We start from the raw sequence: 24072 nt of genomic DNA on the forward strand, positions 1-24072 counted from the left end.
TCACTGGCGTCACCCTGACTCTCCCCTCCCCCCACTCCCATTCAAGTCATCTCAACAACTCTCCCTGGCCACTGCTACTGCCAGCTCAGTCCAACAGCACCCCCTGCTGGTAAGACTCGCCTTATTTCTGCCTGGCTCCCCATCTAGGCTCCAGCTGGCTCTTCTACACCACACCTGCTTAATAGCCTTCAGTGGCTCTCAGCACTTCAGGATCAAGTTCAAATTCCTCGCCATGCAGGCTGAGAGAGCCTTTGCCTTACTCATCTCTGGCCGCTCCCTTTCTTCACTCTGGAGCAACATCCAGCTCCTCGGAGGCCGTGTTCTCTCTGCTCTGGGCCTTCACCCCTACTTTCCTCTGCTCTGGACTAACTCCTGCTTATGCTTCAGGTCTGACTTGGACTTCAGTCACTCCCTCCAGGAAGCCTCCCAGGATTCCCAGTGCTGAATCAGGTGCCTCTCCTGTGCCCCCAGCACTTGTGTCTAACACTTGCCACACCACAGTGCAATGGCCTGTTTGCAGACCCAGTGCCCCTGTAGACTGTCCCTTGAGAGCAAGAACTGCCTTGTGCATCAAAGAAGCCCTAGGATACAACAGTGCACCGTGCAGAGTAGGTACCCGAACATTTGCATCCTGCAGGAATGTTTCCAACACACCCTGCCCATATCATCAAAGAATGTATCTGGCTTTCAGTTTTCCCTGGGCCAGAATGATGTTTATCACCTAATTTGATAAAAAGGGTTTCACTACAGCCTAAAAGGATAAAATTAGTCAAATTGACCTACCAGATGTCTCAGTATAGCCCCAGGCTCGCACTAAACAAAAGAACAAAATGTACAAAGGCTCCAGATGAAGGCTCACCCACTACAGAAGAGAGTGAAAGGTGAGGGCATCTTTTCAAGGCGACACCTTGAAGTTGGTTGCTCTAGGAACAGGCGATGGAGGACGAGGGCAGGGACATGCGGGTTGGAGGAAAGGAGCCTGGACCCTCTTCACTTTCAAAGACGTCTTTTAATAACCCCCAGCACACCTGCACTCGAAAGGTTTTGCTTTTTTTGGAGGGGAGAATTCGAGAAAGGGCACAATTTTTCATCTACCTAAATATGGTTGAGTATCAAAATATTTCCATTTTATTTCTGCATCATACATTTGCAATTTTAACAACTTCGATCATTAGCTAATGCAGTAATACAAAAATGAGGGAGAAAAAGATGTTAGTATTCATTTTCATAAAGTGCAGAATTAATTTAAATTGTTGCCTTAGTAAACAAAACCTCATTTCAGGTCCACCCTTACCCAAGGAGGAAGAGAAAGGGCTATTTTAAACTTTTTACTTAAGTGAACGATCCAATAAAGACAAGATTTTTTGCAAACATTTTTTCTGGGTAAGACTTCCAAGGACAACAGTACTGACTGTAAAATAACCTCTCAGAGTTCATGTGCATACATACAGAAACCTAACAGTACCTAACTTAGGTCTCCTATGACGGGAAAGGTACGCAACTGAACAGGAACTTCACATGTGGCCAAGTCACTTTTTACTGGCGTTCTTGAAGACCTGGTTTTGGCCCTTGCAGGCAGTTAATTCGTGCCCTCCCTTGCCAATCGTGTCAAGTTGCTAGTTCAGTTACACAGGCATTTATCTTCAAAGTGGGCTGCTTGCTTTACTCTGCTATGTAAGGACTGGCATCTTTCAAAGTGACATCACTAGCAACAGGTTAGTGGAAGAGCACTGATGGCTTCCGTTTGCCAAGTGCTTGCTTCTGAGACAGTGTGAATACGGGTTATTAAAGTTGTCTACTCAAGTACAAAATCTATGCAAAACCCTCAGAATATAGGTAAAATGTTCAAAGGCCAAGAAAAAATTTTTTTCTTTTACAAGAAAGTGCAACTGCAGGGTCTTTTGAATGATCTTCTAGACAGTCCTGCAGAAAACTTAGTAGTTTGGCTCAGAAAGTAGAGTTCCTCATGAGGAATTAAAGTTCTTCCTAGAAGAATACAAAGCAAAATTTCAGGCAGCTTTCTGAAAATAAATCATTAGTTTGCGGCGACACAATGAGACAAACTGGAACTTAATTACGAAGGCTTTCGGATCAGCTGTGACTTACACGAGAACTCGACAGAACTTTTTTCTCTTACGCCAGCACATCAGGCCATTTTATAACTCACTTATGGTAGTTACAGCACTTTGTCCAACATGGGTAACAGGCGTGAAACTGATCAGACAAGAGAAAATCATAAGTGTTTTCCTATGTTTCAGTGCTTTTCAGGTCAAATCTCAATACTTTCAAATAAATCATTAAAATATACCATTTTCTTTGTTATTTTCAGTATTTTACATAGTTAGTGGGTAATGTCCTCAGTGAGACCATTCTGACAGTCAGATTTTCAGCATTTGTTCGGCGGCTGCTAGGTGGTAAAGAAAGTTTTCTGTCGCTGGTGGGAATCGTCTTTGCTTTAGTGCCTCAAGATTGAGAACACGCTTCCCTCCATCGCCTGAAACTTCTGAAAATGGTGCCAAGTTGGTGAAGATTTCTTTTGTTTTTAGGGAAATGTCCTTTAATAAAAACAGGAAAATATGCAATACATTAGCACTGAAGAATATGAGTAGTTTGTTGCATTTTAACAGAATTCTTCCTGCTATTTTTCAGAGTATATCAAATTAACTTTATAAATTAGAAAAAGTGAAACAAAGTTAGATTAACAGAAAAATCAGTATCACGGATAATTTTTCCTGCCTCTCTGACTTTGCCTATTCTGGGCACCTCAGAGAAGTGGGATCATACAATATATGACCTTTGGTGTCTGGCTATTTCACTTAGAATGATGTTTCCAAGGTTCGCCTGTTTTGGAACTTCATGCTTTTTAAAGGCTGAATAATATTCCACGGTTTCTATACACTACATTGTGTTTGTCCATTCATCCACTGACGAACATTCCGGCTATTTTCACCTTTTTGGCTATTGTTAGTAGTGCTGCTATGAACATGGGTGTACAAATATCTGAGTCCCTGTTTTCAGTTCTTCTTGATAAACACCCAGAAGTGAACTGCTGGATGTACGGTAACCCTATGGTTAGCTTTTGGAGGAACCCTGCTATCGTTTCCGGAACAGATCTCCTCTGCCGGGGATAAGAAACCCAGCGCCTGCCGCCTGGACTTTATTCCTCTTCACTGACTCACATTCCTTTGGAGGCTGAGGACTCCCCAGAGCTCACATCCGTCATGTCCTTTTCTTGGTCTGCTGACAGCATTAACCTTCAAATGTTCTTGGCCCTGGCGGTGTGGCTCACTTGGTTGGAGTGTTGTCCTATACACTGAAAGGTCTCGGGTTAGATTCCTGGTCAGGGCACATACCCCGGTTACAGGTTGGATCCCCAGTTGACCCATGTTTCGCTCTCTCCCTCCCTTTCTTTCTCTCTCTTTGAAAATTCAATACAAACATATCCTCGGGTGAAGATTTTTTTTTTAAAATTATGTATATATTCTCTCTCATCGATGTTTCTAGCTCTCTGTCCCTCTCCCTTCCTCTCTGTAAAAAAATCAATAAAATATGTTTTAAAAAAAAAAAAAGCCCTGACCGGTTTGGCTCAGTGGATAAGAGCGTCGGCCTGCGGACTCAAGGGTCCCAGGTTCGATTCCGGTCAAGGGCATGTACCTTGGTTGCGGGCACATCCCCAGTAGGAGGTGTGCAGGAGGCAGCTGATGGATGTTTCTCTCTCATCGATGTTTCTAGCTCTCTATCCCTCTCCCTTCCTCTCTGTAAAAAAAATCAATAAAATATGTTTAAAAAAAATAAAAAATAAAATAAAATAAAATTATGTATATATATAGTACCCCTACAACATGCCGGACACAATCATTATACATTATACTGAGTAATCTTGTATCACTTTTAGTCCATTGAAAACCACTAATTCAAAACTCAAATTTACATATTTCACCAACTCTACAATGTAGAGTCAATGTTTTTACTGTGATGTTGACAGAGGGATGGATGGGCAGCTCCTCAGGACAAAACCCACCCACTTTTCCTGGCCAGCTGGACGGCCACCAGCACTGAATATAAAGAACAGTGCTGCTGACGGGTCCCTGGCAAAACCTGTGGGCCCCCCTCACCCTACAGCACCCTCTAGCTCACATCACTTCCTCCGAGAGCTATCTGATCCCTTATCTAATATTTTTTTGTTGTTGTTGGTTTTTATTTTTTACAGAAAGGAAGGGAGAGGGATAGAGAGTTAGAAACATCGATGAGAGAGAGACATCGATCAGCTGCCTCCTGCACACCCCCTACTGGGGATGTGCCCGCAACCAAGGTACATGCCCTTGACCGGAATCGAACCCGGGACCCCCCAGTCCGCAGGCCGACGCTCTATCCACTGAGCCAAACCAGTTAGGGCCCTTATCTAATATTTTATACCTCAACCCCTTGTTTCTGTCACAGCATTCATTTATCGAGGCTCACAATGATCTTGTTACTTATATTATTTTCTATTCACCTACATGAAAATACAGGCCACAGGGCAGGTCCTTTGCCCGCACTGCCCTGTGCAATGCCTGACATATAGTCGTTGCTCAATAAATATCACTTAAATGAATGGATTAATGAAGAAAAGAGCCAGGTGCCGCCAGGAGAGTAGGGCCTTCACATCAGAGGAGGCCCCGAGGTAGGGTTCACAGGTGCAGACGGGAGACAGTCTTTCCAGGCCCCTGGCCCCCAGCATCTGAGACGGGTCTAGATGAGGCCGGGCCTGGGCGAGGAGAGGCTGAAGCGTATCCTGCAGAAGAGGAGCAAGTTGCTGGAAAGGGGCCCAATGCAAACTGGCAGCAGACAGAAGGGGCGGAGGCCGGCCCAGCTGCGTGCAGAGGAGGGGCTTTATCACCACATGGAGAGGCGTAAATAAAGCCATTTGACCCTGGCCGGGTAGTTGTTGGTTACAGCATTGTCCCGATACACCTAAGGTGCGGGTTCGATTCCCTGGTCAGGACACATACAAGAATCAACCAATGAGTGCCTAAATAAGTGGAACAACAAATTAATATTTCTCTCTCTTTCTCCCTCTTTAAAATCAATTAAAAAAAATAAACAAAAATCATTTGCCACCCCAATCTGGCAAGGGGAGAGGAGAGGGTCTACATGGCACTGTCGCCAGCTGCCAAGTAGAGCACAGAGAAGCTGGCCCTGCAGCGTGTGACGCCAGTCTGCTGAGTTTGGCAGAGTCTGCATTTTCAGTGTCCTGGAGACTTCACATCAAAGCTAGATTAAGACACACTACCTGGTTCCCCATGCTCAGCAGCAACCTCCTTACAATTTGTTTCTCCAGGAAAATTCTGCTAGGAGAGAATGCACTGGCCGGTCTAGAACATCATTCCAGACCACTTAGAAGTTCTATTTCTCACCATAATGCTTGGCTTCAGCACCAGCCCAGTCCCTCCCCCATAAAGATCTTATCCTCAGAGACTGATAGCTGATTGGCTATGGCAGCCCCCGCCTGTTCATTTCCAGCAGGTCCATCTGCAAACCCTCATGAGCATCTGCCCACTGGTCTCTCCCAGTCACGTCCCTCTGTCACGTGGACAGCAGGTAAGGAGCAGCTCTGCGCACACGGCCCAGCCACACAGGTCAGGGTGAGTGAGTCGTCGGGGTAAGGAGTTACCTGTATAACTTGGCTGTCCGATTTCTCTGGATCTTCTGCAGACTGAACAATTAGATGACCAATCTCTTTGTGCAGTTTGCCCATTGTCATGGCCTCTGGTGAGATTAAGAATATGTTGTATGAATATTTAGAAATTTAAATAGTAAAAAATAGCCCTGGCCAGTTTGGCTCAATGGATAGAGCGTCGGACTAACAGACCAAGGGGTCCCGGGTTCGATTCTGGTCAAGGGCACGTACTTTGGTTGCAGGCTCCTCCCCGGCCCGGGTCCTAGTCGGGACAAATGCAGGAGGCAACCAATTGATGTGTTTCTCTCACATCGATGTTTCTGTCTTTCCCTCTCTCTTCCACTCTCTCTAAAAATCAGTGGAAAAATATCCGTGAGTGAGGATTAAATAATAATAATAATAATAATAAATAATCATGCCATCTATCTGAAAACCTGAAAGAGCAAACAGAGGGAATTTTCAAAAAGCAACTGACGCGGAGCTATTTGAGATCTTGCTCCTAGGTATATGTTGTCAGTTTGGTTCAAATAAAAATCTTATTAAAAAAAAAAAAAGCAACTGACAACCCACCCCCATTTCCTTCTTGCTAACCACATGCTGGGAGGTAAAAGGCATAATCATGATTTATATTCTTTGTGTCCACAATAAAAACACACCAATACCAAAACAAATTTCTCCTTCAGACCTACCTGATGAAGATTTTTATTTTTCTCTAGACAGCACCTAATGAAAGTTTAAGCCCAGGGCCTGACTTTCCAGTCCGGGTCTTTTTTTTTAAAATATATTTTATTGATTTTTTTTTTTACAGAGAGGAAGGGAGAAGGATAGAGAGTTAGAAACATCGATGGTAGAGAAACATCAATCAGCTGCCTCCTGCACACCTCCCACTGGGGATGTGCCTGCAACCAAGGTACATGCCCTTGACCGGAATCGAACCCGGGACCCTTCAGTCCACAGGCCGACGCTCTATCCACTGAGCCAAACCGATTATGGCCTGTCCAGGTCTTTACAGTTAAGAATTCAAATTTAGCCCTAGCTGGTTTGGCTCAATGGATAGAGGGTCAGCCTGTGGACTGAAAGGTCCCAGGTTCGATTCCAGCCAAGGGCACATGTCTGGGTTGCGGGCTCAATCCCCAGTGTGGGGCGTGCAAGAGGCAGCCAATCAATGATTCTCTCACATCATTGATGTTTCTATCTCTCTCTCCCTCTCCCTTCCTCTCTAAAATCAATAAAATATATTTAAAAAAAAAAAAAGAATTCAAATTTATCTTTCTGGCAGGTGTATTGTGAAAGCAGCGCTTCCTGACAGCCCCGCGGAAGCCCTGGACATTCAGTGTGGCAGGGCCCTTAGAACGGAGCAGAGAAAACCACCTCAGTTGCATTACTTATAAGCAGTGCTACTCTCTGCAGCAAGGAGAGGAACAAAATTTGTTTGTCACCCCAAGGGACAAACGTGAAGTGCTGACTGGGATGAGCCCATTTTACAGACTCAGAGCAACATATGGCAGCAAGGAGATGGCCACCCTTTCAGCAATTTAAGTGGCCCAGCCACAGCTAGTTTTCCATCACTTTTGCTTTACAAAAGGTAGTATTGCCTAAAGATGATTTTATATTTAAAGTTTTTCACCCTGAGCATGCATTGTGTTTGCAATTTGCAAACAAATGAAAGAAAAGTAGTTCTGATTCTATCTAACGAAGTCCCTCATCAGCCAGTACTCAGCAGTTCCTGCTTTCAGGAGAAAGATCCATAAATGACAACAGGAAAGCTGTTCCCAGGAATTCCCATCTATAACCAACACCTCACAAGTGCCTGGGCACACACAGTTAACTCAGCCTTCACCCTTTTACGTAGCTATAATTTGGGACAATTTCGCCTCGAGATGACACTAGAACACCCTTTCTTGATCGTAGCTCCAAGAATACTTCCATGTCTTTGGCTTACTGAGACATCCTTCACACGGATTTCCCACAGAGGATCAGTCAACCCTTGCGAGTGACAAATGTCCCCACATTCTTTAATAATGCTTCCTTCAGGAGGTGCGGCCTGTTTCCTCTCCCTTGAGTGGGACTCGACTTAATGGCATGCTTCTGACAAACAGAATGTGGAGGAAGTGATGTGTGACTTCTGAGACGAGGTCATAAGGGCACTGTGGTCTCCGCTCTGTCTCTTGGGGAAGCCAGCTGTCCGGTCATGAGAACACCCAAGCTGCCATGGTGAGGCCCACGTGCGAGGGCTCCTGCCAACAGCCATGTGAGTTAGCTGGGAAGTGCAGCCTCTTGCCCCAGATGAGCCTTCAGATAACTGCAGCCCTGGCACTATGTTGATCGAAAAGTCATGAGAGCCCTTGAGCCAAAACCTCCCAGTAAGTCAGTCCTGAACTCCCGTCCCACCAAAACTGTGAGATAAATATTTGTTGTTTTGAATCACTAAGTTTAGAAGGGATTTGTTATACAGCAACAGATAATATACCTTGTTTAAATATGAAGTGGAGAAACAGATGAAGACTATCTTATTAATATATACTGTGCAGCATAAGCATTGAGGATTATTACTAACACTAGAGGCCCGGTGCACGGATTTGTGCACAAGTGGGGTCCCTCGGCCTGGCCTGCGCCCTCTTGCAATCTGGGACCCCTCAGGGGATGTCGGACTGCCAGTTTCAGCCTGATCCCCGCAGGCCAGGCTGAGGGACTCCACTTGTGCACAAATCCGTGCACTGGGCCTCTACTATGTATATAAAATCTTTGGTTAATCTCTTCCCCACTCTCCCCTTCCCTCTGAGATTCATCAGTCTGTTCCATGTTTCCATGCCTATGCGTTGAGCGTCTGCCCCCCTGGTGGTCAGTGCGCATCATAGCTACCAGTTGAATGGTCACTTAGGCTTTTATATATAGATAGATGGCTATGCCTATAAGAATAAATGCTGTGTTCTAGACACACAAAAATCCCTCCAGCAGTTAAGCAGACTCTCAAATACTGGTTTTAGAGGATCAGTCTAAAAAAATGCAACTGCTTGGTTTACATCTTGTATCAACAACAGAACAGAACAGAAAACTAACCTTTCGCAAGTGGGGCAATGGTAATCTCACTGTCTGCCAGATTCACAAACACGTCATACAGGTCTGATCTATTGCTCACCTCCGAGTCTACAAATCCGGCAATGTAACCTGTGTTAAAGATGGAGTACGAAGAAATCACATTGTGAGCACATCAAGAGAATTGAGTCTAAAAAGCTAACCAGCTGTTTCTTTTCACTGCTTTACTTATCCAGGGCACATTAGCTGTGCCCTATGTCATTTATTAAGACTACATTATTGTCAATTGCCTGAAGAAACTCACATAACTCAAAATGTTCCAAAGCCAGACTTCGGTGTCAACGAAGGAGAATGAAGGAAAGCATTTACTTTTCAGTCGTTGCTTTTGGGGCAAAAATGACAGATGAGGCAGAAAATAGCAAGGATGCTTTTGATCAGCATTCCCCCGATAGATCCTTGTCTTCAAGATGTCATAGCCAAACACCCAGGTTTCTCAGGGATAGTGGGTGGAAACAGTATCATCATCATCATCTTCCACCAATTTCAGAACTGATACAGGAAGTGCTATGGGAATCAGGGCAACTCTAGAATTAGCAGACCTTTGGAATTGGTGTGAACAATTCCCAGACTTCTATTTCTTTAAAAATATGGTTTTATTGATTTTTGAGAGAGAGGAAGGGAGAGGGCAAGAGATAGAAACATTGATGAGAGAGCAACATCAATTGGCTGCCTCCTGCTTGTCCCCTACTGGGTATCAAGCCATCAACCTGGGCACATGCCCTGACTGGGAATGGAACCAGTGACCTCTTGGTGCCTGGGGTGATGCTCAACCAACGGAGCCACACCAGCCGGGCATACAAGTATAACATCATTTAAAAATAATTTTATTATTTTCTTTTTTTTTTTTTTTTTTAAATATATTTTATTGATATTTCACAGAGAGGAAGGGAGAGGGATAGAGAGCTAGAAACATCGATGAGAGAGAAACATCGATCAGCTGCCTCCTGCACACCTCCCACTGAGGATGTGCCCGCAACCAAGGTACATGCCCTTGACCGGAATCGAACCTGGGACCTTTCAGTCCGCAGGCCGACGCTCTATCCACTGAGCCAAACCGGTTTTGGCAAAAAAAAAATAATTTTATTATTTTCTTTAAGGAAAACATATGACAAGGCAAGGTTCATATTATACTCTAAATCAAATCACTGATAAGGAAACTTTTAAGACTTGACAAGTTAAAAATAAGTTATATTTTGATGATGGCTGCATAACAATGTGAATATACTTAATGCCACTGCACTACACACTTAAAACTGATTAAGTTGAGCCCTGGTCGGTGTGGCTCAGTTCGCTGAGCATCATCCCGGACACCGAAATGTTTCGGAATTGATCCTGGGATCCCCCGTCCAGGTGTGTGTGGAAGGCAGCAGGTCAATATCCTCCCCATGATGTTTCTCTCTCATACCCTGCCCATTCCCTCTCTGGAATCAATAAACATATCCTCAGGTAAGAATTTTTAAAAAGTAAAAAAAAAAAAAAAAAGATTAAGATGAGAAATTTCGTGTTACATGTATTTTACCCAGTTTTCTTCTAAATTAAAGAAGTGTGTGTGGGGGGGGGGGGAATTGGTTCCATTTGCCAAAGAAATAATAACTGATCAGTACTCTCCTCAGGAATGCACACACACAAACAAAACAACAAAAATACCCAAAAAAACAAAGAACCAAGAAATCCCAGTTAAAGCCAAGCCCCTGCTCTGGGGTCCTGTGGCCTGCCTACCTGTGCACAGCTGCAGGGCTTCCAGCTCATCGGCATCCAGGTGCACGTACGAGTGAAGTATGGTCCAGTCCTGTCGATGCCACACCAGGGCAGGCAGGGTTCTGGGGAATCAAAGTGAGAATGCAAATGGCTGCAGGCCTGCACCTGAGAGACTCAGCTTGCCCTCTTCCCTCTTCTTCGGGGGAGGAACTGAATATTAGAGGCAGAGGGGAGAACCAGCTCTAAATGGGCCAACAGCTCCAGGCTTTAAACAACGTTTTAAACCAGGGGTGGGCAAACTTTTTGACTCGAGGGCCACAATGGGTTCTTAAACTGGACTGGAGGGCCGGAACAAAAGCATGGATGGAGTGTTTGTGTGAACTAATATAAATTCAAAGTAAAGGAGTGGAGGGGAGAGCAAGAGAACCAGATAGAACAGCCGGATCCGGCCCGCAGGCTGTAGTTTGCCCACAGCTGCTCTAATATATATATATTAGAGGCCCGGTGCATGAATTTGTGCATGGGTGGAGTCCAGCTAGCCTGGCCAGGGGGTGGGGACATGGGCAGTTGGCCAGCTGGCCTGCCTGCTGGTCCAACTCCTGGTCGAGGGGACAATTTGCATATTAGCCTTTTTTCATATAGGATATACACTGAGTGGCCAGATTATTATGCATTCAGAGATCATAATAATCTGGCCACTCAGTGTACAATAACAATCTGCTTCGTGTTGCCCTAACTGGTTTGGCTCAGTGGATAGAGCGTCAGCCTGCGAACTGAAGGGTCCCAGGTTCGATTCCAGTCAAGGGCATGTACCTTGGTTGCCGGCACATCCCCAGTGGGGAGTGTGCAAGAGGCAGCTGATTGATGTTTCTCTCTCATCGATGTTTCTAACTCTCTATCCCTCTCCCTTCCTCTCTGTAAAAAATCAATAAAATATATTTAAAAAATAATAATCTGCTTTGTGTTGATATTTACTGCTGTGTTGCTGACAATTACCTGAAAGAGAAGTTGGGGTGCTTCACTGGGCTGGAAAAAGTTTAGCTAAATCAGAAAGCAGGTGTAATTAAGCAAGTTTATTCTCTCTCTCTATATATATAAAAGGCTAAGTTGACTCACTCATGCGTGATACATATAAAGCTCTCGCTGGCGCCAATCACACACATGTGTTTCAATCTGTCACTGTCGATTGTGAATTTGGTTGACACTTCTATTACAGAGAAAGGGCGAATAGTGTTATTAAAATATTTCTTCTAATTAATTTCCTTTCAATGTGCATGAATCGTGCACCAGGCCACTAGTTTATTATAAAAATAAGAGAAGAATGTGGTAAAACCAAACAGAAAAAACAACTTACTAAACAGGGGTTAGGAACCTATGACCCACAGGTAGTTCCTGTCTTTACACATAAAGTTTTATTGAAACAGCCATGCTCATTCACTTACGTAGGTACTGTCTACAGCTGCTTTTATGCCACCCATGACAGTTGAGTAGTTGGGGCAGAGACCATAAGGCCTACAAGCCTAAGATATTTCCCCTCTGGCAAAGAAATTTTGCAAACTCCCTGCTCTAAAATATTCATATTTCTAAAATTAAAGAAGAATCTGTCCAAATTCAGTGACCTTGAATTGCTAAATAAATCTAAACTGGATCATAAGACCAAAATGGTACTTCACCCCCAGCCAACATATTCTACTTTTACCAAATGTGCAACAGAACATACAGTAACACAGAGTGTCCTAAACTAGCCACCAACAACATTTACACTGTTTAATGATTAGAGAGAATACCTGGTAAACTCCTGGACAGCTTCTATTTTGGGGTGATAGACGACAATTCTTTTCTTTAGCATCAGTGCTGTGTGTAAGATAACTGTTTCCATTCCAAACTGAGATACAATGTCTTAAAACAAAAGAAATTATAGTTTTACTACATTAAATATTATTTAAGAAAATAAAGTTTTTATTGGAAAGAACTCTTATCATATGAATTCAAAACTATTTTCAACACAGAGAATCAATTTCGGTAAATGCTGGAAGCACAGAAGTATCTTATCTGGTGGATGGGCATTTCAATCCATACAGGTGCTCCCCAGGGTGGGTGTCACAGCTGCCTACACCTGTCCCCAAGGGACTCTATGCTGCACACAGACATAAAGCCAGACTCACAAGAAAGTGGAGTAATGGTATAAAGGGAACCAGCACTGTCATAAAAACTTTTTTTTTTGTTAATCCTCACCTAAGGACATTTTATTCCATTGCTTTACAGAGAGAGTGGAAGGGAGGGAGAGGGAAAGAGAGAGAAACAGTGATGTGAGAGAGACACATCAATTGGTTGCATCCCACACATGCTCCCTGACTGGGAGTGGGAAGCAAACCCACAACCCAGATATGTGCCCTTGACCGGCAACTGAACCCTCAACCCTTTGGTCCCAGGGCTGACGCTCTAACCACTGAGCACACACCAGTCAGGGCAAAACTCAAGTAAATATTCACTGACCAGCCCCTCCCTCCCAACCACCCACGTCATTACTTAAGTCCTTTTGAGATAGCTGGGTGACACCTGGCACCTCTCCAGGGATGCTTAGAAACCATACAGAGCAGTGGCATTAGCAGTGAAGACAGGCAGGCGCTGTGGGAGGAGAGGAAAGGCTGGCATTGCCTCAGGAGCTCTCCTCGCCTCCCCTCCCTTTCTTAAGGGCCCCGAAGTCTGTGGCTTTAGTCCTGGACTGTCCCTGCCATTCTGGATTTCCCAGGTAGGAGGAAAAGGCAGGCGCTGGACGAGAAGCCTGGGTCCAGGCCTGAGCGTCCAGATGGAAGAGGTAACTGCTCTAAGGAAAGAGCACTATGGGAGCCAGCGGAGCCCTAAATGCAGCTCACTGGTGACAGAACATTTCTATTTTAAGTCAGAATCTGTGCTCGCTTCGGCAGCACATATTCTAAAATTGGAACGATACCGAGATTAGCATGGCCTTGTACAAGGATGACATGCAAATTCATGAAGCGTTCCATATTTTAAAAAAAGTCAGAATCTTGCCCTGGCTAGTGTGGCTCAAGGTTGAGTGTCGTCCCATGTACGGAAGGGTCACAGGCTTGATCCCCAGTAGGGGGCATGCAGGAGGCAGCTGATTGATGTTTTGCTCTCACATAGATGTCTCTCTCTCTCCTCCTTCCTCTCTGTCTAAAAATAAAAATATATATCCATTAGAAAACAAAACTCAAGCAAAACAGTAAAAGTCAGAATCTTTTGGAAAGGAACACCACAAAAGTCTGCTTTCCTATGGCAGAGTTCTAATCAAATGAGGAAATGGAGAGGTTGGAGCACTGTCCTGTAGAGGAAGTAAATGTCAGGTAGACAATCTAAGTGGAAAGATGGAAAAACAGAGTCTACTGAGAGACTGCCCTTGGCTGGGGTGGTCGTCGGGGTGAAACAGTCTGGGATGGGGTTTGGTTTGCTTTTTCACCTTTGATGGAGCCTGCAAGGTATGCCTTTCGGGCGTCGAAGTCCTTGCTAAGGAAAGAGCCATTTTCTTCACTCTGGCATATCCCCTTGGTGAGAACTGCGATGTAACTCTCCATCATTTTAACGGGGCTCCCGTGTTTCAGGTACATTCTGGAAGAAAGGACAAACAGGAAGCATGCTTTCATTTCACACGAACCACATGGAGAAATGCACCAAGACTAGGCGTGGGCACTTTCTAAAGCGCTGAAGCCAACTTGCTCATACACTCTGAATGCCGAATCTTTCCCCGGCAAGTGATAGTTCTAAAATGTAATTTGAAAAGGTGTTTATAAAAAAGCATCACCTGCGAGACCTTGGACAACTCTCTGAAGCTGCTCCCTCCTTGTATCTGGGGAAACCTGCTACAGCCCACTAGGGCAGGAGAATGAGCCATGGCCTCCCGGGGCCTCATTCTTCTCAGGAACATTGTACACTTATCTCCTTCTCTGTCTTACATGCATTCACAGCTGGTGTTCTTAGTCATAACAACTCTGTTTTATTGCTTGGATTTCCTCTGACAAGAAAGGAGGTTTATGCAGTGTTTACAGAGAAAGCAGTAATTAGTTGTAAAACCTGTATTTAATATCAGAGTCCCAGAGATAACTATATTTAGATCATTAAGAAATCAAGCTCCTTTAAGTTTTCGGTGATAAATGCACACTAGATACATTCATCAAGTTAAATCTTCCAGAAAATGCTGACAGGAAACTGGCTCCGTTTACAGCTCGCCTGTGAAATCACTCCCTCCCCCGGAAATCTCTTCCTATGAGTAACTAAATCTAAATTTGGCCTGGAAAGCAGGGCTGGGTCTACTTGGGCCTTTTAGCAGCTGGGATAGAAAATTGGGATGAAAATAAAACCAACGTTTAAGTTAGATCACTTGAAAATGATACTTATTGTAGATTAAGTTTCATTAAGATAATGAAAGAGTTTTAACTGTTTATCAAATTTTGCCAGTCATCAGTGTTTCTCTATTTTTTTCAATGTACAAAATGAGGGAGAAAAAGGTACAGAACAATGACTATGGCAAGCTATCACATATAAAATATAGTCACGCCGTGAACTCATCCCCATGCTTATCTCCAGGTGGATATAAACAACGCAGGCCAGGAGCGGCCTCGGGGTGGGGTCCGAGGTAGAACTGGAGGCTGGGAACGGGGAAGGGACTTTGCTTTCACTGTATACCCTCCTACACCGCTGTGTGTTTTTAACTCTGTGCTTACATTACCACCCAAAATACACCAAAACCAAAACCACACCATCCCAATTATAAAATAGAGACAGCAGACAGTGAGGAAAAGAGAAACATAAGAAAGGCAGGATAAGATGACTTCCCACATGACAAGCCTGGGCCATGAGAGACTGAACAGAGGGAGGAACCCCCCAAACCACTTCATAGGAAAAACACAAAGCACACCCAGGGTACCATATCCCGATGGAGAGCACAAGCTGTCATACTTGGCTTAGACAACGGACTGAGTGTGCCTGGTTCTCTACCAGAGCCATTAGCGGGAGGGACCCGAAGACGAAGAGGTTCGTGCCAACTGACCTGGATCCCATAGAGGGAATGAGCCCCGAACCCCCATGTGGCCTCCACTGCCACCTCAGCAGCATGCTGTGGAAGGAATGGCTGCCTGCTTCTCTCAGCAGGCACGGAAGGGAGCACGGCCACGGTAACCTCGCCATTATAAAAACATGTCTCATCACTATGGTATACTAGTACATCTGAAACTAATAGATTGCATGCCAACAGTTATTGAAAAATTTAAAAATGTATTTTAAAAGTGTTTGTCTATGTGCATGTGCATGCAAACACATGCATTCATGGAGAGTGTGTGTGTGCATGCATGCACTTGAATACACAGGTGTGTACACATGTAAGGGTAAGCAGGAGAGTTCACTAAGAGGCAGGAGCAGAGGAGGGGGCTGGCAATAGCTCTGAGTTCTCACTGCCCTTGCACAGGAGCAGAAGAGAATCCAGAACGCGACAAGGCTGTGGCACCACCGAAGCTGAGAAACCCTCTGGGCTTCCTGGAATTCGGTGAAGTAACCTAATCCTGCCTCAATCAATTGAAATGGGAATCCAATGTTTGTTGAAAAACACCTTTACAATGTCTTTAGTTCACAGCTGCTGGACGGTGTCTCTCCTAACAATAATAATCTCTTTTTGTACCGTATTAGCAGACAACTGTTGATATTCCACAGTGAGCCATACACCTGGAATTTATCTTAGGACAAGAAGTCTTTCTTAGCATAGCTGGCTGCAAAAACAGTAGAACTTCATTTTGTCAAAATACAACCTAACTGAAACCCTTAGGTTATGAGAAGGTATTTCTTACGCTATGTCGTGTGTATGCACATAAAAATGGCAAAAAGGAAACCATTTGTCAGGCTTATAGCGGGGAAAAACAAAACTCGCCTCATTCACACCAAACCCAAACTATGCCTTGGGTGTGAGCCTGAAGGCTGAGTAATACATAACACAGAGACTTCTAAGTCTATCTCGTGACAACAATATTTTTTAAAAACTAAACTAAAACCCTGCAAAAGTTTTCATTATAGAAAAAAGCCAATATCACCTGGCTGGTTTGGCTCAGTGGATAGAGCGTCGGCCTGCGGACTGAAGGGTCCCGGGTTCAATTCTGGTCAAGGCCACATGCCAGGGTTGCTGGCTCGGTCCGCAGTGTGGGGCGTGCAGAAGGCAGCCGATCAATGATTCTCTCTCATCATTGATGTTTCTATCTCTCTCTCCCTCTCCCTTCCTCTCTGAAATCTATAAAAATTAAAAATATATATATTTTAAAAAAGCCCAATATTCCTCACACACAAGAAAGATTTAATAAAGTCTGCTAGATATGCTTACCAAGGCAAGAAAGTAAATTGGTGCATTTTAGATAAGTTTTTTCAACAACTAGGATGAAACTAAAGAAATCTACTTGAATCACAATTAACCAATGAGTCAGTTTTTCAGGTCATTATTCCAGCTAAGAGATATTTTCCTGTGCTTTAGCATAATTCAAAATGCTCATTAACTTTCCCCCAAAATGACTCCCACACACAGACCTTGCCACATACGAAGCAGCCTACCACTTCATAGAGCTCTTAATTTATCTGTCCTGCTTAGGAAAATTCTAGATTGGAAAGGAGTAGAAGTAACAGACCAAAAATGGCAAGTGACTCCAAACACCCAGCAACCACAACAGTTGTGCAAACTACTTTTTCTCCTCCCCTCTACCATTTTCCCAAATAAGAGGAGCAGTGTCACCGAAGCCGAAGAGCAAGTTCCTCTTTATAAAACAGTCTGTGAAGGGCCAGTAAAGATTAAGTTGGGGAGACAAAGGGGAAATCGACTTCCTCAGTGTAGAAATCTGCTCTGATACTAAGATCTTCATTTTTGTATATTAGTATTTAACACAGTTTTCATACAGACCTACACAATATCCTAGTGAAGGCGGCATATTTCTCTGGGTTAAAATCTTTGGCGGTCAGAACAATAGAAAAATGAGTCACCTGTCCAAAAGAAACAAAAAAAAGTACACTTTTTAAAGACACTTTAATAGAATTAATTTTTATCACTATATTTTAACAAACCTCTTGTACAAGATATACCAGCATAAAAAGGAAAAGACCAAAATGTAACCAAGTCCTCACTTGCTTCTTTATACTTACATGTATATCCACACATATAAAAAGTTACATAGACATATATATTGCATTTCCTACATGAGAATGTAATACTTTGCCAGTGTTTTTTGAAAATAAAAATATTTCAAATATCAAAAGTGTGCATTTTTATTTTAAACCCCCTAACATCATCAAAACAGAACTAGGAATGCTATAGCAGACCTACCAATTTAGCAACTATTTTTCTTTTTTCTTTTTTTTTTTTCTTTTTTTTGGTGGAGGTGCCGGGGAATGAACCAGGGCCTTGTGCATAGCAACTATTTTTCATTAATGAAATAGAAGGATGGGAAACAACAACAATATATCTCAATAAAATGCTTACAATAAAAATTATACCATTCCAGAAAGTTAATTCTCTATAAGTTGCTATATAATCTAAAGGGCACTGTTATAATATCTTTCATTTATTTATATGCCTCTATTATTATAAATATAAATTTGATAAATCATTATACCTATTATTCTCATTAATGAGAAAAAATTTAGAACTTTACAAAAGCAAAGCATTTAAGAAATACATTTTAAAAATCATATTTTGAAGGGTAAAATTTCAAAATCTTGCTATATTTCAAATCTGAAAAATAGATTTGAAATCGCTGTTGATATAATTTGACAGTCTGCAGGGTAAAACTTAATAAGTCTATCTGAGAATACATCAAGACTTTACAGCAAGAACTTAATAAACATAAACCAAAGATTTTATAACATGTGGAAAACTACCTTTTTGCAAATTTACATGTTCTAATTATGAATTTCTATTTTGTCTTAAACCTCTACCTACCAGTTTTGAAATTGTTGCCTTCCTGTTATTTCAAATGTAATTCCTTAAATTTAAACTAGTATATTGGACATGCTTCATACAGTCTGGTTATTGGCTGTAAAATTATCCCTGAAAAGATAGTCTCCACTCAGGAACATGCCAGGAGCTCAGCCACTTCTCCCCAATATTATTTTATTTGAAAAAACCTGCTGGTTGTTTGGACGCTCACAGGGACCACACAGTGGTTTTCAACATGTCACACTGATCCTGTCCATGTCAAATGACACAACAAAAAAACGACTGAATACTTGAGTTTCCTTAATTATCCTTTCTATTTTTAATATAGCCTTAACCAGCCACAAAGGAATAAAAAAACATTTCCTTAACTATGCCAAGGATAATTATATCCTCTAAAATAGTTTTTAATGATGGAAAAAATACTTCTAATAAGGTATTACTTTGAAAGTACTTCTACATATTTCTATTCCATCAGAGTATAACCCGAACAAGGCTTCACCACACCAACCACAGGGTCGGCCACATAATACACACCAACAAATATTTATAGCATGAATGAGAGTGAAACATGAAAGAGAACATTCCCAGTGAAACTCATATGTAGCCCTAGCCGGTTTTGCTCAGTGGGTAGAGCATCGGCCTGCAGACTGAAATGTCCCAGGTTCGATTCCGGCCAAGGGCACATGCCCCGGATGTGGGCTAGATCGCCTATAGGGGGTGTGCAGGAGGCAGCCAATCAATGATTCCCTCTCATCACTGATGTTTCTATCTCTCTCTCCCTCTCCCTTCTTCTCTGAAATCAATAAAAATACATTACAAAAAAATAAAATCATAATTAATGTTTTGCAAAAGCACACTGTAAATGATAAAATATAAGCTAAAAAGAGTTACTGAAATAATCTTACACCACTTTATTTTTGTTTTTTTTTTACCTTTATGCAGTCATACCTTTTTCAAAACCGAAGAATCTGGAACTTCAACTGTTGTGATATAAAACCATGTTCTTCTGTACTGACCAAAGACGAAGGGATGGAGGAGTCTGTTTTCATCTGTAAGGCAGCATTTTCTCAGCAGCAGATTCCTTAAAGTAGCTGTCGTGGAAGGATAACACCATACCCACAGAACTTCTCCATTTGTGTCCTTTTCTACGGTGGAAAGATGGTCACTGTGAGAATGTCAAACAGCAGCAAGGAAGTGAATTGATTGGTTACTCAGAAGCACTTAGTGGAATCACTTTTAACATCCTATTTCACAAAGCAACCCGGAACTGGTGAGACCCCTAATTCCCACCTACCTCTACTGCTCAAATTACCTAGCTCTCCTGACCTTGGAATTTTAGGCTACTGGAATAAATCATGTTACCTACTGATTGTGCAAATTCTATATTTAAAACTTTAATTTCATCATCAAAGCAAACAGCTCAATAACCAAAGGAGCAATCTACCAATAAAAAAAACTCGAAGCAAAAATAGTCTAAATTTTAGAGAAATTTACTGCACATATAGCACCAAGAATCTAGATTTTGATCTACAGACTTAAAAAATACTTATTATGGAAAATATCAAGTATATATAAAAGCAGAGAGAATAAAATTCCCCCATCTTCATCACTCAGCTTCAACAATTACCAACATGTGGCCCTCCTTGTTTCATAAGGGGGAGGAGTGTTTCCCCTTCCATTATTTTTTTTTTTTTTTAATATATTTTATTGATTTTTTACAGAGAGGAAGGGAGAGGGAGAGAGAGTTAGAAACATCCTTGAGAGAGAAACATCGATCAGCTGCCTCCGCACACCCCCTCCTGGGGATGTGCCCGCAACCAAGGTACGTGCCCTTGACCGGAATCGAACCCGGGACCCTTCAGTCCGCAGGCCGACGCTCTATCCACTGAGCCAAACCGGCCAGGGCTCCCCTTCCATTATTTTGAAGCAAATCCCTTTATTCTTCAAGTCAACACAAAAAATAAAAATGCCTGCTGAATTGAAAATGATTAAGTCATCTTTTTCTTCGCTGTTACCAAATAAAGTCAGAGTTTAACTCAGCCTTACTTCAGGCAGGACTAAGATGCCAAAGTTACTTAGGTGTGCTTTGAAACAGTTTTAAGAAATGTTCAGATGGGTTTAAGATTTATTGGGATGATCACTTAGTAAATTACATAATGTCTAATCACTGAGGTGTACACCTAAAACTAATATAATATTGTATGTCAACTGTAATTAAAAATTAAAAAATGATTTAATTTTTTTAAAAGGTGTGAATACAAGAAGCCATTTCCAGATAAATGCACTTCTTTGAGGCTCTGAAAAGTAATCAGCACATTTCGCCCGTTTTTCTCAACCCAGGCAACGTTCTTGTATACACCAGGGAAACAGTGTTTAGGGGTTTGTAAAAATCTCTTTTCAAAGGACATGGCACGTAGGGAACCGGCAGACGTTCGTTCATCCAGCAACCCAGTGCTCGCCATCGCCTATCAAATGAATGGTTCCTTGAAAGCCCAACCCTGAAACGCTGCACGCCGCCCCGGCACACATCCTGGGCTGCTCAAAGATCCCAACGTACTTCCTCATCCATTAATTCCTCAAAACCAACGGGTCCCACCCACGTGATTAAGTCGACACCCGTGCTACGTGCACAAGCTGTATCTCCTACGATGCAGGGGTTCCCCACTGGCTGAAGTTGGGGCTCTGGGACAATACCGCAAGCGTCCTAATCCTGGTTCCGCCACTTTCTAACGTACGTCGGTGGACACCCTGGCTTCGAGCTACTCCCCCGTAAACTGTGCACCAAACATTACCCACAGCCCCCGGGAGCCGAAGTGAGTTAAACCGAGATAATCCAGGCATAAAACGCTGCACCCGGAGCTGGTAGTTGGCCACCGCGTCTCCAATCGCTGGATCACATGATCCAGGCCAGCCGGGCGCCAGGCGGGCAGTCGCGCCTGGCGTCCCCACCCTCCGAGGGACCCCGGCCCAGCCGCCTCCCGCCTGAGAGCGGCTCTCGGCCCAGCCGGGGTCCCGCCTGCACAGTGGCCCCCTCGCAGCCGAGGGAGCTCGGTCACCTTCCACGTCCGGGCTCGTCTGCGGCCCGGAATGTCCAAGAGCTCCCCTCCCTGGACCTAGGAGGCCCAAAGGGTCGCTCCGCCCCGCCGCCCGAACCGGGAGGGCACCAAGGGCGGAAGGGCCCATGGCCGCGGGTCGAACCCAGCGCCCAGGAGGCCTGGCCGCGCCGCCCCCTGCCCAGGCCCAACAGGAAGGGGGTCGCGCCCTCCCCACCGCAGGGGACGGGAGAAGGGGCCGCCCCAGGCCCAGGCAGAGGCGGAGCTGGGGTGCGGGCCTGGGGGCAGGGCGGCTGCGTGCTCACCGATCAGCCCGACTCCGAGCATCAGCTGAGTGTCCGCCGCCCCATCCGCAGCCATCTTCCGCCGCCGCCGCAGCGCGCTGCTCCCAAAGCCCCGCTCGCAGGCTCCGCCCTCTCCTCCAGGGCCCGCCTACCCATTGGCCCCACCCGCAGGTTGAGGCTCCGCCCCTCCCCCAGACCCCGCCCCATCCCAGGAGGCCGCGTCCCCGCCCCACTTGTCCGGACTTCCTCCCTGCCCCTCCATTCACCTTCAGTCCTGGGTTTTTCACACTCAGAAGCCTCCCTCAGGCTCCGCAGCTTCCCAGTTTATCTAACCCAGATTTTCATCGCCTTCTCTTCAACCCACTTCCCTCGGGCTTTCCTCATTCTACCTCTGCACTCCGCTAAAAAGAGGAGTCCCGCCCTGGCTGGCTCAGTGGATAGAGTGTCAGCCTGCGGACTGAAGGGCTCCAGGTTCAATTCCAGTCAAGGGCACGTGCCTGGGTTGCTGGTTCAACCCCCAGTAGGGGGAGTGCAGGAGGCAGCCTAATAATGATTCTCTCTTATCATTGATGTTTCTATCTCTCTCTCTCCTTCTCCCTTCCTCTCTGAAATCAATATTTTTTTTTTAAAGAGGAGTCCTGAGGATGGACGAAGTGTCTCCATTCATTCATTCATCCATCCCAAAACAAAAAAATAATTGAGAACTTAAAATGGCTTTGGAAATACAGTGTTGACAAGACAGAGCATTCCAGTGGGGAGAGATGGACAATAACTATTAAAATACTACTAAAACAGCCCAGAGTCATAAACGCATTGCAATAAAATAAATAGTTCAGTGTGTTAGAGTGGAAAGAGGTGTACTGCTTTAAAATGGGCGACAAGGAAGGCTTCTCTGAAGAACTGAAATCTGAATGATGGAAAGGAGCCTGACAGGGTGGCTCAAGGATCCTTCTGAATCCTCTGCACCTCCACCCCCAAATCACACAAAACGAATTAGGGAGGTCCTTGGTGTCTACAGGAATACTAAGAAAAGCATGTATTTACTGCTCAACTTCATAGTTATTATAAATGTAGTTTAAGCATTTCCCTTTTATTATTATTTTAAAAGTATATTTTTATTGATTTCGGAGAGGAAGGGAGAGGGCGAGAGAGATAGAAACATCAATGAGAGAGAATCATTGATTGGTTGCCTCCCGCCTGCCCCAGACTGGGGAGCAAGCCCACAGAATCGAACCCGGGACCCTCCAAGTGCACAGGCCGATGCTTTATCCAGAGCCAAACCAGCTAGGGCTTCCCTTTTCTTCCCTAAATCTTCTTACCCTCCCTATCCCACGCAAGGAACTGAATTTGGTGTTTGTCATTTTACCAAATGTTTTCAACTTTTGATATAAGCGTGTTTCACTCAATGAAATACTGTACTCCTTTAAAAATTTTACACCAATGCAACAAATAGCTAACATTTATTGAGTGGCAGGCACTGTCCTAAGTGTTTTACTTGTATCACTTCCTTAAATCCTCACTATACCCCTGTATATAAATCCTATGATGACCCCCAGTTTACAGGTGAGGACTCTGAAAGGTGGCACAGTTTACCCAGGATCACACAGCTTGCAAGTGGCGGTGCCAGGATGTGGACGCCAGCAGAGGGTCTCTAGCCACACACCAGATCACAGTGCTACACAGTAATTGCTTGTACAACGCTGGCCCCAAATTTATATTTTCACAGATATACCTAAGTTAATAGAGCTCTGGTTCAATAATTTAAACTATTATGAAAATAGGATTAGTTTCATTGTCTGTTAATGGACATTGTTTCCAGTTTTTCACTTTACCATCAGTTCTGCTACATTTTGAACAAGTCTCCTTGTTCTACCTGCTCTTGACCTTGGGACATTCTACATCATGAAAGCTCAAATACCATTATTTCCCTAAACATAGGCAAAACCAATCTCTCTCTCTCTCTCTCATCCAGAATCTAATAGCATTTGGGCACAAAGCTAGGAATGGGGTACATGTAGCTCTTCTGTTTCTCCCATTGGACTAAACTCTTGGAGGGCAGCATCCTGGACTATGCACCTTTGGATGATCTGTGCTTACTACTGTAGTAAATAGTTGTTACTATTTCCTGTTCTCAGAGAAAACATGCATGTAATAGGGGCTGAGGAGTGAGACACAGATTCAGAATCAGTTTGGAAGCCAAGAAGACACTTGCACTCAAGTTTCGTTGGCCTTTGTAATGTTCAGCGAGGCTCTACAGGTAAATAGATCCTATCGGGGATTTGCTTTAACAGTCTCAACAATACATCAGCCTGCATCAACCTG

General features: G+C 43.9%; 1 protein-coding gene across 4 annotated transcripts; it reads right to left on the reverse strand.

Annotated features, from left to right (window-relative positions):
- Nucleotides 1–991: 991 nt before the first annotated feature.
- DENND10 (DENN domain containing 10) lies at nt 992–21894 on the reverse strand. 4 transcript variants are annotated; one of them, XM_080641717.1, is made up of 9 exons: nt 21772–21894; nt 19362–19578; nt 17382–17461; nt 13914–14062; nt 12241–12352; nt 10475–10575; nt 8720–8827; nt 5654–5748; nt 992–2555 (listed from the first exon to the last, which is right to left on the reverse strand). In XM_080641717.1, the coding sequence occupies exons 4-9, from the start codon at nt 14059–14061 to the stop codon at nt 2379–2381; spliced, it is 741 nt and encodes a 246-aa protein (XP_080497843.1). In that variant the 5' UTR covers nt 14062; nt 17382–17461; nt 19362–19578; nt 21772–21894; the 3' UTR covers nt 992–2378. The 4 variants fall into 4 exon arrangements, with proteins under 4 accessions (XP_080497843.1, XP_080497842.1, XP_080497845.1 ...); XM_080641716.1 differs by having other exon boundaries at nt 19362–19558; nt 21772–21883; XM_080641719.1 differs by lacking the exon at nt 17382–17461 and having other exon boundaries at nt 19362–19558; nt 21772–21888.
- Between the last annotated feature and the right edge of the window lie 2178 nt (nt 21895–24072).

Source organism: Plecotus auritus (genome assembly GCF_963455305.1).
Source record: "Plecotus auritus genome assembly, chromosome: 9".
NCBI lineage: Eukaryota > Metazoa > Chordata > Mammalia > Chiroptera > Vespertilionidae > Plecotus > Plecotus auritus.